The 17,407-nt window shown below is 33.8% G+C and overlaps 1 protein-coding gene across 1 annotated transcript; it reads left to right on the top strand.

Moving 5' to 3' along the window:
• Positions 1-1,760: 1,760 nt before the first annotated feature.
• On the top strand, positions 1,761-11,328 carry LOC100244046 (integrin-linked protein kinase 1). The gene is made up of 12 exons (XM_002279139.4): positions 1,761-2,524; positions 3,579-3,653; positions 3,739-3,843; positions 5,256-5,341; positions 5,881-6,001; positions 7,127-7,206; positions 7,320-7,382; positions 7,489-7,610; positions 8,595-8,680; positions 9,088-9,212; positions 9,991-10,122; positions 11,032-11,328. Exons 1-12 carry the CDS (start codon positions 2,108-2,110, stop codon positions 11,036-11,038), a joined length of 1,419 nt encoding a protein of 472 aa, XP_002279175.1. The 5' UTR covers positions 1,761-2,107; the 3' UTR covers positions 11,039-11,328.
• The last annotated feature ends 6,079 nt before the right edge of the window (positions 11,329-17,407 follow it).

Raw genomic sequence — 17,407 nt, 5'->3', positions numbered from 1 at the left:
AAGAATAAGATTTGAAAAAAAAAAAGGTGAAAAGCACTTTACGGATACTAATTACACGTGATTATTTTTTTCGTCGGACTCATTTCAATTGAGCAGAAAAGTAAGATTCTGTGATTTGTTTGACTATAAAAAGGCCGAGTCATCATACCTAGGCATGACCCTTTACTGACAGGGGCAGTTTTGGTAATTCAAGAGCACAAAAATTATTGTAAATTAAATCTTCAAATATCTCTTAAAAACTCACACGTGTCGAATTTTCATTGGCTACTGTAGCGACAGTGTCGTTAGAAACCGCCGGCGGTCCATGGAGTATGGTTTACGTTGAAGAGCTCAAAGTCGTTGTTAGGACTTGGGATAATAAAAGAAAGCGACCGCGGAATTTAACCATCCACATAAATATAAATAATAAATTAAATATGAAAATTCCATAAAATCGTTCGATTAATAATAATAATAAAATCATTATCAAAATCACATCAGGGTGGTTGAATTTCAAAATCATTAAATTATTACAATTCTTTTATTGATTTATAACAAATTATTTGTAGTCAACGTGTTTCTTCATTTTCAAGATTTCTTTCCCTTTTTTTTTTCCTTTAAAAAGATATGATCCCACTATGCCGACCGACATCAGTTGTAACTGTACAACAAAATGATTAGAATTTTTTATTCAAAATGATACAATTTTTCCAAAATTAGAAACTAAAATTTGAATAAATAGGGTATAAAAAAAAAAATAGCACATGTAATGATTTTTCTTAATTTCAAATTTTAGAAAAAAAATATTTATAAAAAAATAACTGATTTTTTTTATTTTAAAAAATATTTTTTAAATATATTGAAAAATAATAAAAAAAATAATTAAAAATATTTTACATGGTATGTATATGAGTTCGAATGTATTTCATATTAATTTTAGAAATTATTTTTAATTTTTTTAATATTTAATTTTTTTTTATCTTTTTAAGTATTATAAATTTTAGAAATATTTTTTAGAACCATTTTTAAACTCACTTGAAAATCAAACTTAAAAACAATTTTTTAAATTTGAGTTATGTTACAAGGGATATGATTTTAAGAGATGTTATTTAAAGAAAGTTTGAAAATGGTGTGTAAATTTAAGAGTACTTTGGACAATTCTTTTGTCAAGTATTTTTAATCGTAAAATATGATTTTAAATAAAAAATTATGTATTTCATAAAATTTTAAAAACATTTTGAAAAATTTTAAAAATCACTTACAATGTTATATGAAATAATACTTAATAAATAATTTTTCAAAAAATAATTTTAATAACAGCACTTTGATCAGAAATGTTATTAAATACATTTTAAGTTTCAATAGTATTTTTTTAAAAATGCTTCTAATATAAAATATGTTTTTTAATAAAAAAGAGTGATAAAATTTAGAAAATATTTTTAAAAAGTTGGAATATCGCTATATGATGTGATATTTCAAGGAAATTACTTAATAGGTGATTGTTTCAAAAATTTTGTTTTCAGTATAAAAAAAAAAATAGGTTTGTTTTGTTATAAAAAATATTAAAAATAAAATAATTTAAATTAATTAGAAACTATGAATTTTAAATTATTTAATTTAAATATAAAATATATATTAACTCAAAATATTTTTTATTTTTTATTTCTTCCAAATTCCCTGACAGCCCAACGTAGGGGTTGCGGAGTTGTAATTTATAAATGAACGAGAGGAAGATGGTGACAGGGATGATATATCATATATGACAGACATGCGAGGAGCAGTAAGGTATGGGAGTGGCTATAAATACCGATATATTAACTAACCTCTCGGACAAGTGTGTGGAGGCTCCTTTATTTGCTTCTTCCTCACAAAATTCCATCGTCCTACTCGGCGACTCCTCCTTCCTCTTCGGATCTCTTTTCTCTCCGCAACGACCATCTTCATCTTCTTCAATCTCATCAATGTTGATCTAACTCTCAAACCACAGCTCCGCATCGAGAGCCTCGCATCATCGAAGCTCTCGATCGAGCTCATCATCGTCTTCTCCATCTCTCAATCCACTCTGCTGTGTCTGTGTGTTTTTTTGGTATGAACTGATTAAGTGTTGGCAAGCCGTTGAATTGTGGATATGGAGATTGCGGCTCAGCTGAAGCGAGGCATCTCGCGCCAGTTCTCCACTGGATCGCTGCTGAGGACCCTGAGCCGGCAGTTCTCGCGGCAGTCGTCGCTGGATCCGCGGAGGACCAATCTGAGGTTCAGCCTCGGGAGGCAATCGTCGCTGGATCCGATTCGGCGGAGCCCGGTGAATGAGGAGCTATCGGTGCCGGAGAATCTGGATTCCACCATGCAGATGCTGTTTATGGCGTGTAGAGGGGATGTGAAGGGAGTGGAGGATTTGTTGAACGAAGGCACTGATGTGAACAGCATCGATTTGGATGGCCGCACTGCTCTGCATATCGCGGCCTGTGAAGGTCAGATTGAGGTAGTTAAGCTCCTGCTCAGTCGGAAGGCCAACATCGATGCTCGTGACCGTTGGGGGAGTACGGTACATTTCTCTATTCTCTGTCTTTTTTTTTTCTTTTTTCTTTTTTCTTTTTCGCTGCTTCTGGTAGGAGCATAATACTTTTTCAAGGTTATTGGAATTGCCTTTTTCGGACAAACCAGATAATATACCTTATAATTTATGCGTTGTGTGTTTTTGGGTTTCTTTGACGATCTCATGGAGAAATAAGTTTTTGAAAAATTGAATCAATTAATAATTTAGACTGAATTGAACCTAAGGGATCAGTTGGATTTTCCAGTTGTGTTGCGCAATGGGTGAAACCCAGTCTGCAAACAAAGAAAACTACCAACCAGAAAAGGAAAGGAAATAAAGAATAGGAGTACAGTTGAATTATACCACAGTGGGCAAACATGCAAAAGTTTTTGGTTCCGAGGCAAACACTAGATGCATGGTCGCAAAGTGCTACTCATCATGAATGAATTTCCTAACATTCACAAAATTAAGGGCCCTCGTGCCATGATCATTGGATTCATGAAACCCATTGGTGATGAGTAGCATTGCTCTTTTCCTTTTCAGTTTCTCATCTCTAGTGCTTGTAATCCTCAATGCAAAAGTATAATAAATGAAAGCTGAATTTGGAGAATTTTGAGAACTTTTAACGAGGTGGAGCCTATAAAAATAATTGATTTTAATTAGTGCTAATACTTTGGAAAACACTGTAGGGAATGTTGGGACTCAGTTAATTCTCTTTTTTCCTCATCCTCGAAGTCTGCCATCAAAATAAATCTTCTTGAACTTATCAATCCCCGTCAAATTATGACTGGGATTGTAAATGCAGACATGTGATGGAACAGTATATTTCATGAGGTTGAATTGAGAAGTGAGGTATTGTGGGAAACGCCCAATGGGTTTGAGGATGAGGATGACTGAAACAGAGGGGATACCTAACCAATGAGCATAAAGTAGTCATATGTCTGTCATTAAGTGTTGTTCTTGTTCCTGCTTATAAGGATTGTGATGCACAAAGGTTTTGTGCTACATGTGCTACCTATATTCTACTGTGAATCATTCAATAAAGTGTTTGTTATTTGAACAGGCAGCTGCTGATGCTAAATACTATGGAAATGTAGAAATTTATAATATTTTGAAGGCTCGGGGAGCCAAAACTCCGGTAAGGGATGTACTTTTCTCTGGTTTTTTGTTCAAAGTTAATGCCTTTCTGATCATATGTGTAAATGCATTTTCCATGTTTCCAGAAAATCAGGAAGACGCCAATGGCTGTTGCAAATCCTCGAGAAGTTCCAGAGTATGAGCTTAATCCATTAGAGCTTCAGGTCCGCAAAAGTGATGGTATCACAAAGGTATATCCCTCTTGTCTTTACTATCAGTAGATTGGTGTTGTTTTTGGAACTCACGTATGTTCTAATTTCCACTAGTTAAAAATGTACAGTATTTTGTGGATGATAGGTTTTGTACACCTCCACAGTTGTTGCGAAGTGTATTCTCTTTTGTCTTTCTCTCTCTCAAGTCTATGAAGAGTTTGTTTTTATATGTTAAAACTTAACCATAAAGCCAGTACTTTGAACTGATTTTTTTTATCAGTAATTAAGGATGTGATTGGAGATTGTAAGTTACAATTTCCTCTGTATTTGAGGTAAAGAAACAGAGATCTTGTTGCTATAGATGTTGCATCAAAAGCAGTTGAAATGGCATAGCAATTCAACCCTGGTTTTCTATGGTTAACCCTGGCTCATATAAAGATACATTTTCAATTTGTTATTATGAATTTCCTGGAGGAAGATAGAGGAGTTACCTTTCTTTTGTGATCTCTATTTCCTTACAAAAAGAATTCTGAGGAAAATGAGCTGAATTTCCTGGCAAAGTTTGCATCTTCTACACTGAGTTTTCTTCTAGGAAGAATATGACCATTCATGATGCAGTAGCTATGAGGAATCATGCATATGTCTCATTATTTCATCTTCTTGCATTTGCCATGTTGAATCACTTCCTATTAGATCTAGATTTTGACTTTTGACTATTTGTAAATCATCTCTAGGGTTCCTATTCTGTTGTTCATGCTGATTATTTATTGGCATTGGATTCTTGAAGACACTTTTGTTAATCTTACGTAGTCATGTTTTGGATGTATGACTGATATTCTGTTGTCTATTTTGTAAGTGCCAATTCTTGGTTTGTGCTATTGGGTAATACAGAAAGTATCAAGGAGAAACCTAGAATGTTTTTTACATTGTAAAAACTTTCCATCATTTCCAGGAATATATAGCAAACTTCTGTTCCTGGAGGTGTTATTCTGTGTTCATGTTAAGAACATTGTAGTAGTTACAAAATGCATGAACCTTTTGAATTGATGAAGGGAGTATATCTAACTTGGCCGTAAAAGATCTCTTATTGCATGTGGGTGGTTTCTTTTCAATAGCCTTTGATTCTTAAAAGTCTATTTGTTTGTGTTGATGGTTGCTTCTACAGTTATATTCTCTTTTCTTTTTTCACCTGGTTGCTTGAGTTTGCTGTTTTTTGGTGAGGTCTGCGATCATCTTCTTTTTATTAGAATCACAGCAGCCTCAACATCTTGATGAATCACTGGGTGTGGTTGCTAGCTTTCATGATACCTTTTCATGGTAGAGCTGTGTGATATCATTCTTCCTTTTCCTCAGCTTTGTATCATAATTAAGATTTTTCAATTATGTCTTCTTGAATACATCCTAACTTCTGGATATTTAGATAATAGATATTCTTGAATCCTTCTTGACAGGGATCATACCAAGTAGCTAAATGGAATGGTACAAAGGTTTCTGTAAAGATACTTGATAAGGACAGCTATTCAGACCCCGATAGCATGTAAGTTGTCATTTTTTTTTCTCTAGAAATTCGTGTTGATTGTTCTTGAACTCATCATGCTATAATTCCTAAGATTTAAAAATTAAGCTATAATTCTGTATTGTTGCTATATTTTAAGTAAGAAATGGTAACAACTTGTGGAAAGCTGGATTAGTGTCTTGTGATCTTCTTGTTAGAAGCTCCAAGTAACTGGACATGACCATCCTATCCTGAACTGTTCTTGCATAAGTGATTTTGTAACTGTTTACTAAGTGGTGAAGCTTTTTTATAAGATAAACCAGTGAATAGAAGTATAAGTACTCTGAGACATAATGTTATTTAGTGAAGCATCCATGCCCACGCACACATTTGTTTTCAGTACTTCTAGTTTAGTGTTCACATTGTTCAACCAAGATAATTTTGTTGCTGTTTGAGTTGCTCCACAGTCATCACTTACTAGGACTTGTATTTAAAAGCATGATAGAATTTATTGGCTTATCAACTTTTGTTATTATGTAGCCCTCACATTATATTTTATTTTTGTATGCTTTCTCAAACAGAAATGCTTTCAAATATGAGCTAACCTTATTAGAAAAGGTCCGGCATCCAAATGTGGTTCAGTTTGTTGGAGCTGTTACCCAAAATATACCCATGATGATTGTTTCAGAGTATCATCCGAAAGTAAGCATCTCTCTCTCTCTCTCTCTCTCCACGCACACACATATCTTCTTTCTCTCTCTACACACACACACACATATCTGTCTACCTACATCCTGTATGTATGAGTAATGTGGACACCCACATACAGACTGTGCCATGAGTCACAGCTGTAATCCTAGAGGAAATTTTGCTCTGTAAAGGGAATCACTCCCATTTCTTACAGGCTTCTTTTCCATGGAAGCACTTTTCTGGCTCACCTGAATGGACAGAATGACACACAAACCTCTGATCAAGCATTTCCTCCATAATTCTGTTCCTTCCATATTAGTCTGAGTACTCACTCCTGGGCAAGGTTAAAGACCTACCAAAAGAAGAAAAAAATATAAAAAGAGAGAGAGAGAGAGAGAGAAGGAGAAGAAGAAGAAGCTAAAGCTATAGACAAGCAGGCTGGGCGGCTTGGTTTCGTACAGAAGAACAGACACGTCTGAAGGGAAGGCAGAAGCATTATTCTCTATAATCAACTTAAGCAACACATGCAACCTTTTCATTTTGGTAAAGCATGGATAGCAGTGAAAGTGAACACCTTTATCATCTCTTGAAACTTCTACCTAAACCCATCAGACCAGACCAGACCTCTTAAAACACCTGTAACATCCATTGCACTTTCACTTAGCAAGGGGATTCCCAAGGATCCATGCCCTTCTGTCAGTAAGTATCATTGGCAAAATGTAATAGGACTATTAAAATCAAAGATTCCAGAACGAAATAAGGAAAGCATGAACCTTCATCCTCTAGTAGCCGGTTACAAAGAACTTTTGCTGAACCTTCTATTCACTAGGAATTTTTGCTACCTTAAGTGGATGTGTATGAGACACATTGAGATACTAGGGTTTTCTTTGCTCTCCTCAATAGCACCCTTTTGATTGTTTAGGTATGCTGGAGATAGTAATCATGCTGCCAAAGTTTTCAATTTTTATGAGTTCAGAAAACTGTTGTTTCATTAGGATATGTTTTTCCTTGGTGAAGTTCTTTTATTTACACAAGGAATTGATTTTAAAATTTTTTCAAAATAGAGTGTATTTAGTTGATAGAATTTATTTATATCCCTATCCTATCTTATGGGCTGATGTTGATGATTATTTTTAGGGTGACCTGGGAAGCTATCTTCAAAAGAAAGGGCGTCTATCTCTATCTAAAGCTCTAAGATATGCTCTTGATATTGCCAGGCATGTCTATATGCAGAATAATATTGTGAAATGCTTGTAGTGCTAGTGAATTTTCCTCTCTGAATCACCAACTTGTACATATTGTGATGTCTAGATCAATTTCTTGGTATCAGGGGCATGAATTATCTACATGAATGCAAACCAGACCCAGTTATCCACTGTGATTTAAAGCCAAAGTAAGACAACCAAATGCAAAAGTCAATTTCATGTCTCGTGCAACTGTAAATTGAATATTGGATGATGTACTGTTCTTTAATATTTGAAATTTTCGCAAGGTGCCAGAAATATTTTGCTGGATAGTGGAGGTCAGTTGAAGGTTGCCGGATTTGGTTTATTAAGGCTGTCAAAGATGTCACCTGACAAAGTAAAATTAGCGCAATCAGGGAGTCACATTGATGCTTCAAGTAAGTTGTCATATTACATGGTGCAACAAACTTATCCCCTCTTACGCAATCAATTTTCCATAAATAACAGTGGATAGACTTTTTTCGATTCAACACTCCAATGTGAACTCTAGCTCAATCTACTTCTCTCTTGATAGTGATTCACATGTGATTTAAAAAATCCAAAAGTCAGCTCCTTTTTTAACTTTGTCTGTTATGTACTTTTTGGATCACTTGGAAAGAGTGTAATAGAAGGATTTTTGAAGGTGTGCAGTGGTCTTGCATGGAGCTGAGAGATTTGTTTCTTAAGTCTTAATTTTTTTGGTCAGGCAGGGATTTGGGCTCTCACATGCCGTCTTTTTTGGATTTTCTAGATAACTTGGGGATTGTTTAACTTAGTTTTGGTGTCTGATACATTGTGTGTACTTGAGTTGTGCCCCTTATTTTGCCTAAGTCCCGCTTATAAATGCATTCTGTTTGTTTGCCAAAAATACAAAACAAATGTCTGGAGACGCTCTTTCTCAAAATGACTTCCTTCTCTTAGTTTCACTTTCTGTTCTTGAGTAGGAATCGATGTGGTCATTGCTAGAGGGGCCCTCAATTGGGATTGGGGAACCGTCAATATAATAACCTCAATGTAGACCTAGAGTGTATGTAAAGTTATTCCTCTAAAGTTGATGATTGTGGAGAAAACATATTTTTGCGAGTATGAAAAAAATATAAAACCATTTATTTTGATCTTTTAAGATTATCATTCCATATCACTTGTGCATTCATTATATGTTCCTTTATGAATATCATTTACAAGTGCATATGTACTGAAAGACCCAGTATTGAAGCTTAAAACATTCCATATCACTTAGTAATTTGACATATATGAAGTGCATCATAAAAAATTGAAAGTGCAACTATCCACTTTACATCTGGCAACAGAAGCCTAGATTTCCTATTATTATGTTGCTGTTAGTTATTGTTTGATTGATAATTTTACCTTATTAATTGTAGATGTATATATGGCACCTGAGGTTTATAGAGATGAACTATTTGACAGAAGTGTGGATTCATTCTCTTTCGGTCTCATACTTTATGAGGTACCTTCCTTTTAAATTTATTTCCCTGATAATACTTTCTCATATTCAAATGTTTGAAAGCAATTTTGTTAAGATGATTTTTTTACCTGTCATAGGTGCCATATACATACTATTTTTCTTCTAGGCATACACATGTTGACACTCTTAAGTAACATGCATTTGACCAATTTTCCCAGTAGGAATTGAATTAAAATTCTCTACAAGAAGAAAGAATTGGCTTACTTGCTTATAAACCAATGGAATTCAGTCTTGTTTTCCTGTCACCCTTACATGGTGTCTGTAGGCAGTTCATCACTAATTTATTCTTTTGTATGAATACATCAAGCCAACATTTACATAACAGCTTTTTATTAGAACTTAGTTTAATCATTTGTTTCTTTTTTTGTATTTGTTTCCTATGGATTCAGATGATTGAAGGAGTACAGCCCTTTCACCCAAAACCTCCAGAAGAAGCCATCAAAATGATCTGTTTAGAAGGAAAGAGACCACCTTTCAAGAGCAAATCAAGAAGTTATCCTCCAGATTTAAAAGAGTAAGTTTATTTTATTTTATTTTTTCCCCCCAAGATAAGTCGCCAAATTTGCTATATTTCAAGCTGTTCAACTCTCTCATGTGAGATGCACTTCTTTTAAAGCCAATTGTTTTGTTCTCCTTCACAAGTTTCTATTGCTAGTTCAGTGGAACTTCGTTAACTCAATAACTGAATCCTCTAATAGAAGCTGATATATTTGCTTTAGTTGGAGGATGGTCAGGCATATTTGTCAGTATGTTGATGTCCCCATTGATACCTCCATTCTTTGTGTCGTTACACACACATAAGATATATATTTACTAAAATTTGTACACAAAATTTCCTTGTTTTGCCAGTTATTTCTATCATATTCCCTGTATTTCATAGCAATATGTGGACCAATATCGATATTTTGTTGCTTAATTTGGTGTCAGGTATTGTTGCAATAATTAGTTCTTTTTTACTTAAAAGGGTCTTTTGTGAAAATCCAGGTCCTAGTGTCAGGTTTAGGAGGGATGATGAAAGCCAATTCCTTCAGAGCACAGTGATGCCCTTTATCATTGCCTTTTCGTTATTGCTATTGTTCAATACTTGTATTTTCGCTCCCTTTGTAACTGATTTCCTTCCAGTCAAGTTTAAGATTTATAAGTTTTCACTACTTAATAGTTGAGAAGACTTCAACAAGGTGAACAATCTCAAATGAAGTTAACAGCCACCAGATTTTTCCCATCTTCCTATTGAAGTTAAAAAAAAGGAAGGAATTCTCATGTTCTTTTATATTACATTTATCCAAATGCAGGTTGATCGAGGAATGTTGGAATCCGGAACCTGTTGTTCGGCCAATCTTTTCTGAGGTCATAGTACGGTTGGATAAAATTGTTGGACATTGCTCTAGACAAGCATGGTGGAAAGACACTTTCAAGCTTCCTTGGTACGTATCCATTACAAAATATCTCCTATTATGTTTTTGATAAAAGAATCCATATCAAAGATTCTAGGTTTCAAGTGGGGTGACTTCCATAAATTTATCATCAACAACTTGAATTGGTTGGAAACTTTTTCTGTCGAGAATTTGATGCATCACTAAACTAACCTTACACTCTGCAAACCTCTTTTATTGAAGCTCGAAACCAGCTGTTTCTAAAGTGTAATAGAATTTTTTTTTTCTTGATAGAGATTTTATTAATATCTTGCCCCTCATTTCTCAAAGAGATGGACCCAAACTGTCCTAAAACTCATCTCTCTTCCATCACATTGCATCATTTATAGAGCTAAGCATGCCAAGTGAACCACCCATTTGGATTGACTTTGTAATGATCCATTCCCTTACATTGTCCGTTTTTGGTCCAATGGACCCTCATAGTTTAAAAATGGGTCACCACAGTTAAAAAGAACCCATTACATATAAAGTGTAAGAAACTTCTTCCTCTATTCGATGTGGGATATCACATTCACCCTCTCATGCAGATACAATAATATCTCATATCTAATAGGGAAAAAGTTCCTAACACTATTTATTGTGGGCTCCTCTTAAGTCATAATTGTCTACATGAGGTAATATCTAAATGGGAGGGAGTGGATCATTAGAAAAATGTGATATCCCATATCAAAAAGGGGAAGTAGTTCTTGACACTATATATGTAGTGGTCTCTTTTTAGCCGTGTAAAACGCATTTTAAAACCATAAAGATCCAAAACAGACAATATTTACATGGGAAGAAGTGTGTCTTACCTCTCTTTTTTGGGTTGTCAATTGTCTAAATTCCGAGCTTACATACCATTCTACTATGGCCTGTTTCTTTTCTTTTGGCACATAATGATGGTGATACTGGCACCTGCAGGAAATAAGAGGGCACGTTCAGTTCCACAGAGAATGAAAAAAAAAGACGAGAAAGAGAAAGAGAAAGAGGGGATCTCCATAGACCTCTTAAGAGTTTTGGGAGCTTTTTATGTTGCACTGTTATTATGAACTAAATAAGAAAGGATCTCGGGGTAAATTCTAAGTCAAGCCTAAAGTAGAAACAACCGTTTGCCTTTCTTCTGTCTCCTCAAGGAGTTGGTGAAAAATCCTTTTTTGTATAAATAGACAAAACGAATAAGTTTATCTGTAATTGCAATTTGCAACATCTTCCTCTTCCTCTCCACGACTCAGCACCTTCTAGAGACCAGTCATATTGTGACCAGCTCTCAGAGAGCTCTGCTTCTCTTCTTATTTCTGAATCTCCACATGAAAATTGTGTTTGTTTGAAAATTTTGTTCTGAAAATATGTTTTTTTGGAACAAAGTTGAAGTGTTTTTACTTTTTACTTACTTTTATAATGATTTTAATTAATAATAAAAATTTGAGAACTATTACCAAATTGTCAAATATACCCTTCGGCAGTCTGAATTCAGTGGCTGTTGCTTCAAGGTTGGATGTATTTAATGATGTTTTAATTTATAAAATAAGAAAATGAGGTGGCAATGGATTAGAAAGAAGAGCAATCTGATATCTTTAGCATTGTATGGTTCACACCTCTGCCACTATAAGCTGTCATTGCTGGTGCTTCCTTCAAGAGGAGATGGTCTTAGCATTTTTTTATTCACACTTGAAATAGGGTTTTATTACCATCTTTAGTCATATTTATAACTCAGATCCAATTCCAATTGAGGAGTTTTGGTCTTTTATACATTTAAATTTGATAATTTAAATAAATATTAAATTGGATTTGGGTTAGGTTGTCAATGTAGAACCATCATTATTCAATAGAAAAATCTCTCAAATCTTTGTAATATAGTGTTTCTCTTTATCATTGGTTTTGAACCAAAAATTAAAGATTGGGTAAAATGTAAATTCAACAAATTTTCTTTTAATAATTCATGAAAAAGGATTATCATATTATCACTAGAAGAGGTTTTCGTTGGGAATTTTTTTTTTTCATTTTTACTTTAAAGAATTTCTTAGTTATTCAATAACAAGAAACGTGGTAATAGTAATATTTGATCAAAGAAAGAAAGCAATAAATAAAATAATGGGAACAATCAATATTTGCAAGTATGCATTGTTGTATAAGGTTTGAGAGTTCTTTCTTGACCTAACTACGAGTTATAAATTTATAATATAGAAAGACAAAATATGAAACCTATAAAAGGAAAAAAAGATAATATAATCTCAGTTCCTCTTTAAATCCCTTGTTTCACTACAGTAGTATCATAAATCGGGTCATTGCTATAAACTAAGTGAAATAGATAAGATATATAAAACAAGGCTAACTAATTAGTAAAAACACCTTACAAGGGGAAGGTGAATCAAGTGATACAAAATTTTTGCAAAATCGTTAAATTAAAATCACAAATGTAGTAAGTTAAAGAGTAGAAGGAAGAGAAATACAAACACTTTTACAATGGTTTAGTAGTTTGCCTACATTCACTCTCTTCAATCTTCAATCCGAGTAGGGGTTCCACTGTTTAAGACTTCAACCCAAACCTTTAATCTTTTTCATTTGAATTAACGACTCTAGTAGGCAATTTATTACTCTCGATCTTAGTACAAGTGTAGCTCAATACAAAAGATAAAATTAAGATGAATTTTGAAGGGTGCACAAGAGTATTTATGAATGAAGGATACAATGCACTTAAATGAAGAGTTTTGAGAAAATAGGCTAAAAACAATTCAATACAAGTGTTCTCTTGTTAATAAATACAATGAAACTCTTCAATGACACATGAAATTGCAAAAGTTGTCTTCTACAGTTCAAACTCTAATTTGATAGGTTGATTAGCTATTGATGCATTTAATGCTTAGTATGTGACTATGGACCTTTTCAAGGTTCAATCACCCTTTGACTGATGAAGCCAAAAGCTTAGGTTGATTAGCTATTAATGCATTTAATATTTAATAGGTGACTATGGACCTTTTCAAGGTTCAATCACCCTTTGACTGATCAAGCCAAAAGCTTAGCCAATAGTAACATAGCTATTGGAAAAAGAGAGAAAAGTGTTTGCACACCTCAACCAATCTTGACTAGGAGATCCTAACCAATTCGACTAGTTTGGAATATCCTCAACCAGTTGCACTTAAATGTGTAGAAAAATTTTCAATTTTTGGGTTCCAAACCTCTAATAACTTGTATAACACTTTTAAAACCTTTTGTAGACCCCCATTTAGGCATGGGTCACTTTTTCGTTGTTTGTTCTTGCAGATCACATTCTTAGCCAGGTGCCACTATCCCAGTGGGTCACGTGTCGCATTCTTAGTGGCCATAAGGAATTAGCCTCGCTTTTTGAAGCCGTAGAAAGAGTGGGACAAAAGGTGGCTGCATAGGGACAAAGACAGAAAAAAGGTGGCTGCAAAAGGAGTAGGGCAGACAAAAAGGTGGCTGCAGAAGGAGTTCAGTAGAAAAAAGGGTGGCTGCAGCAAAGAACGTTGGGAAGGCAAATCCGAGGCACAAAAAAAGGAAAAGGGACCAGAAGAGGGTGTGGAAAGAAAGAACGAGGAGGAGAGCGAGGGCGAGGAAGAGTTTTTTTGGGTGGTAAGGGAGTTATGCAGAAGAGGAGATACCCAGGAGAAGATTCCAGAGAGAAAAGGAAAAAACGAGAGAGTTGGAAAGGGAAGAGTTTTTTTTCAGTAAGGACAGAGGAGCGTAGAGTTGCTGAGGAGATTTTCTCTGGGGGACTTCCCATTGCCCAGGGGAAACGAAAGAGAGAAACTCCTTGAGAGTGCCGAAGCTCACTTTCTTTTTGCTTGAAGAACCAGGTATGTACCCAGTTTTCCCCTCGTCTCTCATTATTCACTGATTTTCCACAACATAATGTTATTTTGGGTGGATATTGAAGGCCATCAGTCTGCTTGTTGAAGTATGACCCTGCTAACGTGTTTGCCATTGTCCATTTTAATTTGATATGTTCTTGTTGTGGTTATGAGATGTTTGAGAGTCATGAGGGTGGTTGCATCCGATATGGTTTACCCACTTGCTCAGAAGGTTCATGGATGATTCATGAAATGGATTTTATGAGGTTTTCCTTTATTTATTCATCTTCTTTTGCGCTCTGTTTCTCTACTTCCCCTGTTACATGATGTCCGTCATGGTACGCATCTTTTTTTTTTTTTTTTTTCTCATCCTTGCCTGAAGGGATCCTAGAAAACCTTGGGTAGTTGCCATGGCGACAAAGCTCACCTCATCAGCATCCCCATACCCATTTCCGCTTATTATTCGTCGTTTCATCCAGCGTGCCTATGTCCCCATCCATCATTCCACTCGTATTCCCGTTTATCTTCATCACGCGTAAATCCCCATGTGTCTCATAATCCCCCGCCGCCATTTCCTCTGGACACCCATCGTATCCGGAATTCCCCCGCCGCCATTTCCTTCGGACGCCCATCGTATCCGGAATTCCCCCGCCGCCATTTTCCCCGGACGCCCATCGTATTCGAAATTCCCCCATTTCCTCCGGACGCCCATCGTATCCGGAATTCCCCCGCCGCCATTTTCCTCCGGACACCCTCGCGTCCGGAATCCGCCGCCGCCATTTTTCTCCGGACACCCTAGCATCCGGAATTCCTCCGCCGCCATTTTCCTCCGGACGCCCATTGTATCCGGAATTCCTCCGCCGCCATCTTCCCTAGGTACCTCGCACCCGGAATCCCATTTTATAACTTTTTTTAAAATCCTGGTATTCAAATGGTCCCGATTGTCTCATACTTCATCCTTAGAGTTTCTTTAGGTTCCATAATCACATTTTTAATAAAGCTTTGCTGCCACTTTTATTTCCGGCAAGCAATTTTCATACCTCTTCTGTTTTAAAAATGTTTTGAAATAAGCAAGGAATCCATTTCCGTAATTCCAAACAATGGAGTCATCGGAATTGGTTCAAGCAAGATGAAATGGGCTTTGGTGGGGGCCTTACATATGTGAATTCATGACTAATTGAACGCTTGATTGATTTATTTGCCATGCATGATTGATCTGCTACGCTCCATGGCATGCATATAATCAACCTGTGTTTGTCCATTAACCCTGTTTTGTGATAGCGCGTTGCCGTTTGCTGACCAGGTACATATCTATTCCCATTCTGGTATTTCTGTATGCATGTTCTGATTCCCATATGTGCATGATAGTTTCGGGTATTCATTGATTTCCAAATTAATTGCCATGATTGCTTCATCTTATTAGTAGAGATCCGTTTTAGGGGCTTAGAGGGGGTGCTACGGTCTTTACCGTACCTTCCCGACAAGTAACCTGACCCCTGAACCCGATCCGGTTTTTCACATACCGTCTTTTCCAAATTAAGGAGTCACACTTAGGGTTTTCTTTCTTATTTTGTTTACTCCTTTAAAAATAAAACAAAAATAAGTGGCGACTCCAAGTCATTTTTTTAATCAATAAAAATTATTTTTCAAATTAAAATCGAGCTCGCCATCGAGTGGGAAACGCATGAGCCGAAATGCGGGGTCCACACCTTTATAAGTTAATTTTGAAATAATTAGACTTAAGGTTTCGAGATAAAACACATATTCACTCACTTTAAAGATAGAAAACATTTTAAAGCTTAGGTAAGAATTGAAAACATAAAAGATAGCTTTAAAGTGCATAGAAAATATTTAAAACTAAGTGCACTAGTATAAACAATCTTACAATAATTTATTGGACACTTCGAGTCTTTAGAATAAAAAACTTCATGGCTTTGAGATTTTTTCTTGGTGCTTGAACTTTTGTTAGAAATCATAATTTAAACTTGAAAAATTCACTTAATTTAAATCACTAGCAAACCTAATTTTGTTTTATAATAATTTAAATTTGATTAGGAGAACACTTTGGGTAACAAAATATGATTTAAATCAGTATACATCACTTATTATATTAGATCTTATAAAGCGAATTGGGTTTGAACAAGAAAATATTCTTTTCAAATAAACTAGCCTATCATCTATATGAGGCTTGGGCGATAGTTGGAACAAAGACATATTTGGTTGTAAATTGCATGTATCAATTTACACGAAAAAGAAAAAGAAAAAGAAATGGTATGGGCAAGGATTAAAATATCGATAAATATAGATATATCGATACTTGAATTTTACAGATATATCAGAAATATCAATGAGACGAAAATTATTCAAAATTTACAAAAATGCTTGAGAAAACTAAAATAAAAAAAAATGATAAATTAAGTAAGTAATGCTAATTTTTTTTTAATAAAAAATTGATAAATATTATTTTTAATCGTACATATAATATTTATCAATTTTTTTTATAAAAAAAAATAGCATAAATTCCTTTAATATATTTATATTTATTTATTTTAAAAATTAAAATAATTTTATTAAAACATATTTTATTACATTTTAAATAAAAATTTAAATTGATTTATATAAAATATTTTATTTGAGATTTGATTTCTAAAAATTTATTACAAGTGACAATTTTTCTATTAACATTAATTTATTTAAATAATTAAAATTATTACTCATTTATCTTATCAAATTAATTTTAATTTATAGAATATTAGGACTTCATTATTTTTTTTATATTGTAGCAATTTTTGAGTAAAATTATATTTTTAATATTTTAAAATAAAACATTTAAAATTAAATAAAATTATAAGGATAAAAAAAAGAATGAAGTGATAGTAATTTTTTAAAATAGCATTAATGAGATAAATATAAAAAATAATTAAAAATAAAATGATAATATAGATTTAAAATAAAAAATAAATTAAAAATGAATAATTAAAAATAAAAATAATAAATAGATTTTTTATTTATCGATTCAAATTGATATATCATTGATATTTCGGTGATTTTTTCGATATTCCTCCCGTTCAATAATCAGTGTTCAATATCCTTTCGGGGTTGTCCGATATCCGCACCGATACAAATAGATTTTTCAATCCATGGTTATGGGTAATGTTGAAATAATGAATATAATTAATTTTAATAAAATCCAAATATGAAATTCATACTCTGATTGAAAATAATTTATTTAAAAAAATATTTACGTAATCTAATTCATTCATATTTTAAAGAAATATGGAAACTTATATTTTTTTAAATGTAAATTTATTTATTTAAGAATTTTAAAATATCAAAGTTATTTTTGCTTTAATAGAAATATTTCAAAATATAATTTCCAAACAAATTAAGTAGAGCAACAACAACAATTTGTACTTTATTTCTTAGTAAATAAGTTACAGAAATATATAAAAATATCCTACTAAAGTTATGAATTTCATTGAAAAAAA

The sequence above is a fragment of the Vitis vinifera genome, chromosome 5 (genome assembly GCF_030704535.1).
Source record: "Vitis vinifera cultivar Pinot Noir 40024 chromosome 5, ASM3070453v1".
Classification (NCBI taxonomy): Eukaryota; Viridiplantae; Streptophyta; class Magnoliopsida; order Vitales; family Vitaceae; genus Vitis; species Vitis vinifera.
The sequence above is the reverse complement of the archived record's forward strand: the minus strand, read 5'-3'. Positions and strand labels throughout refer to the sequence as shown.

Bases quoted from the DNA above. Each gene is read 5' to 3' on its own strand.
- LOC100244046 (XM_002279139.4), top strand. From the start codon at position 2,108: ATGGAGATTGCGGCTCAGCTGAAGCGAGGCATCTCGCGCCAGTTCTCC. The intron at 2,525-3,578 runs GTACATTTCTCT...TTATTTGAACAG, and splicing joins GTGACCGTTGGGGGAGTACG to GCAGCTGCTGATGCTAAATA. The intron at 3,654-3,738 runs GTAAGGGATGTA...CCATGTTTCCAG, and splicing joins CTCGGGGAGCCAAAACTCCG to AAAATCAGGAAGACGCCAAT.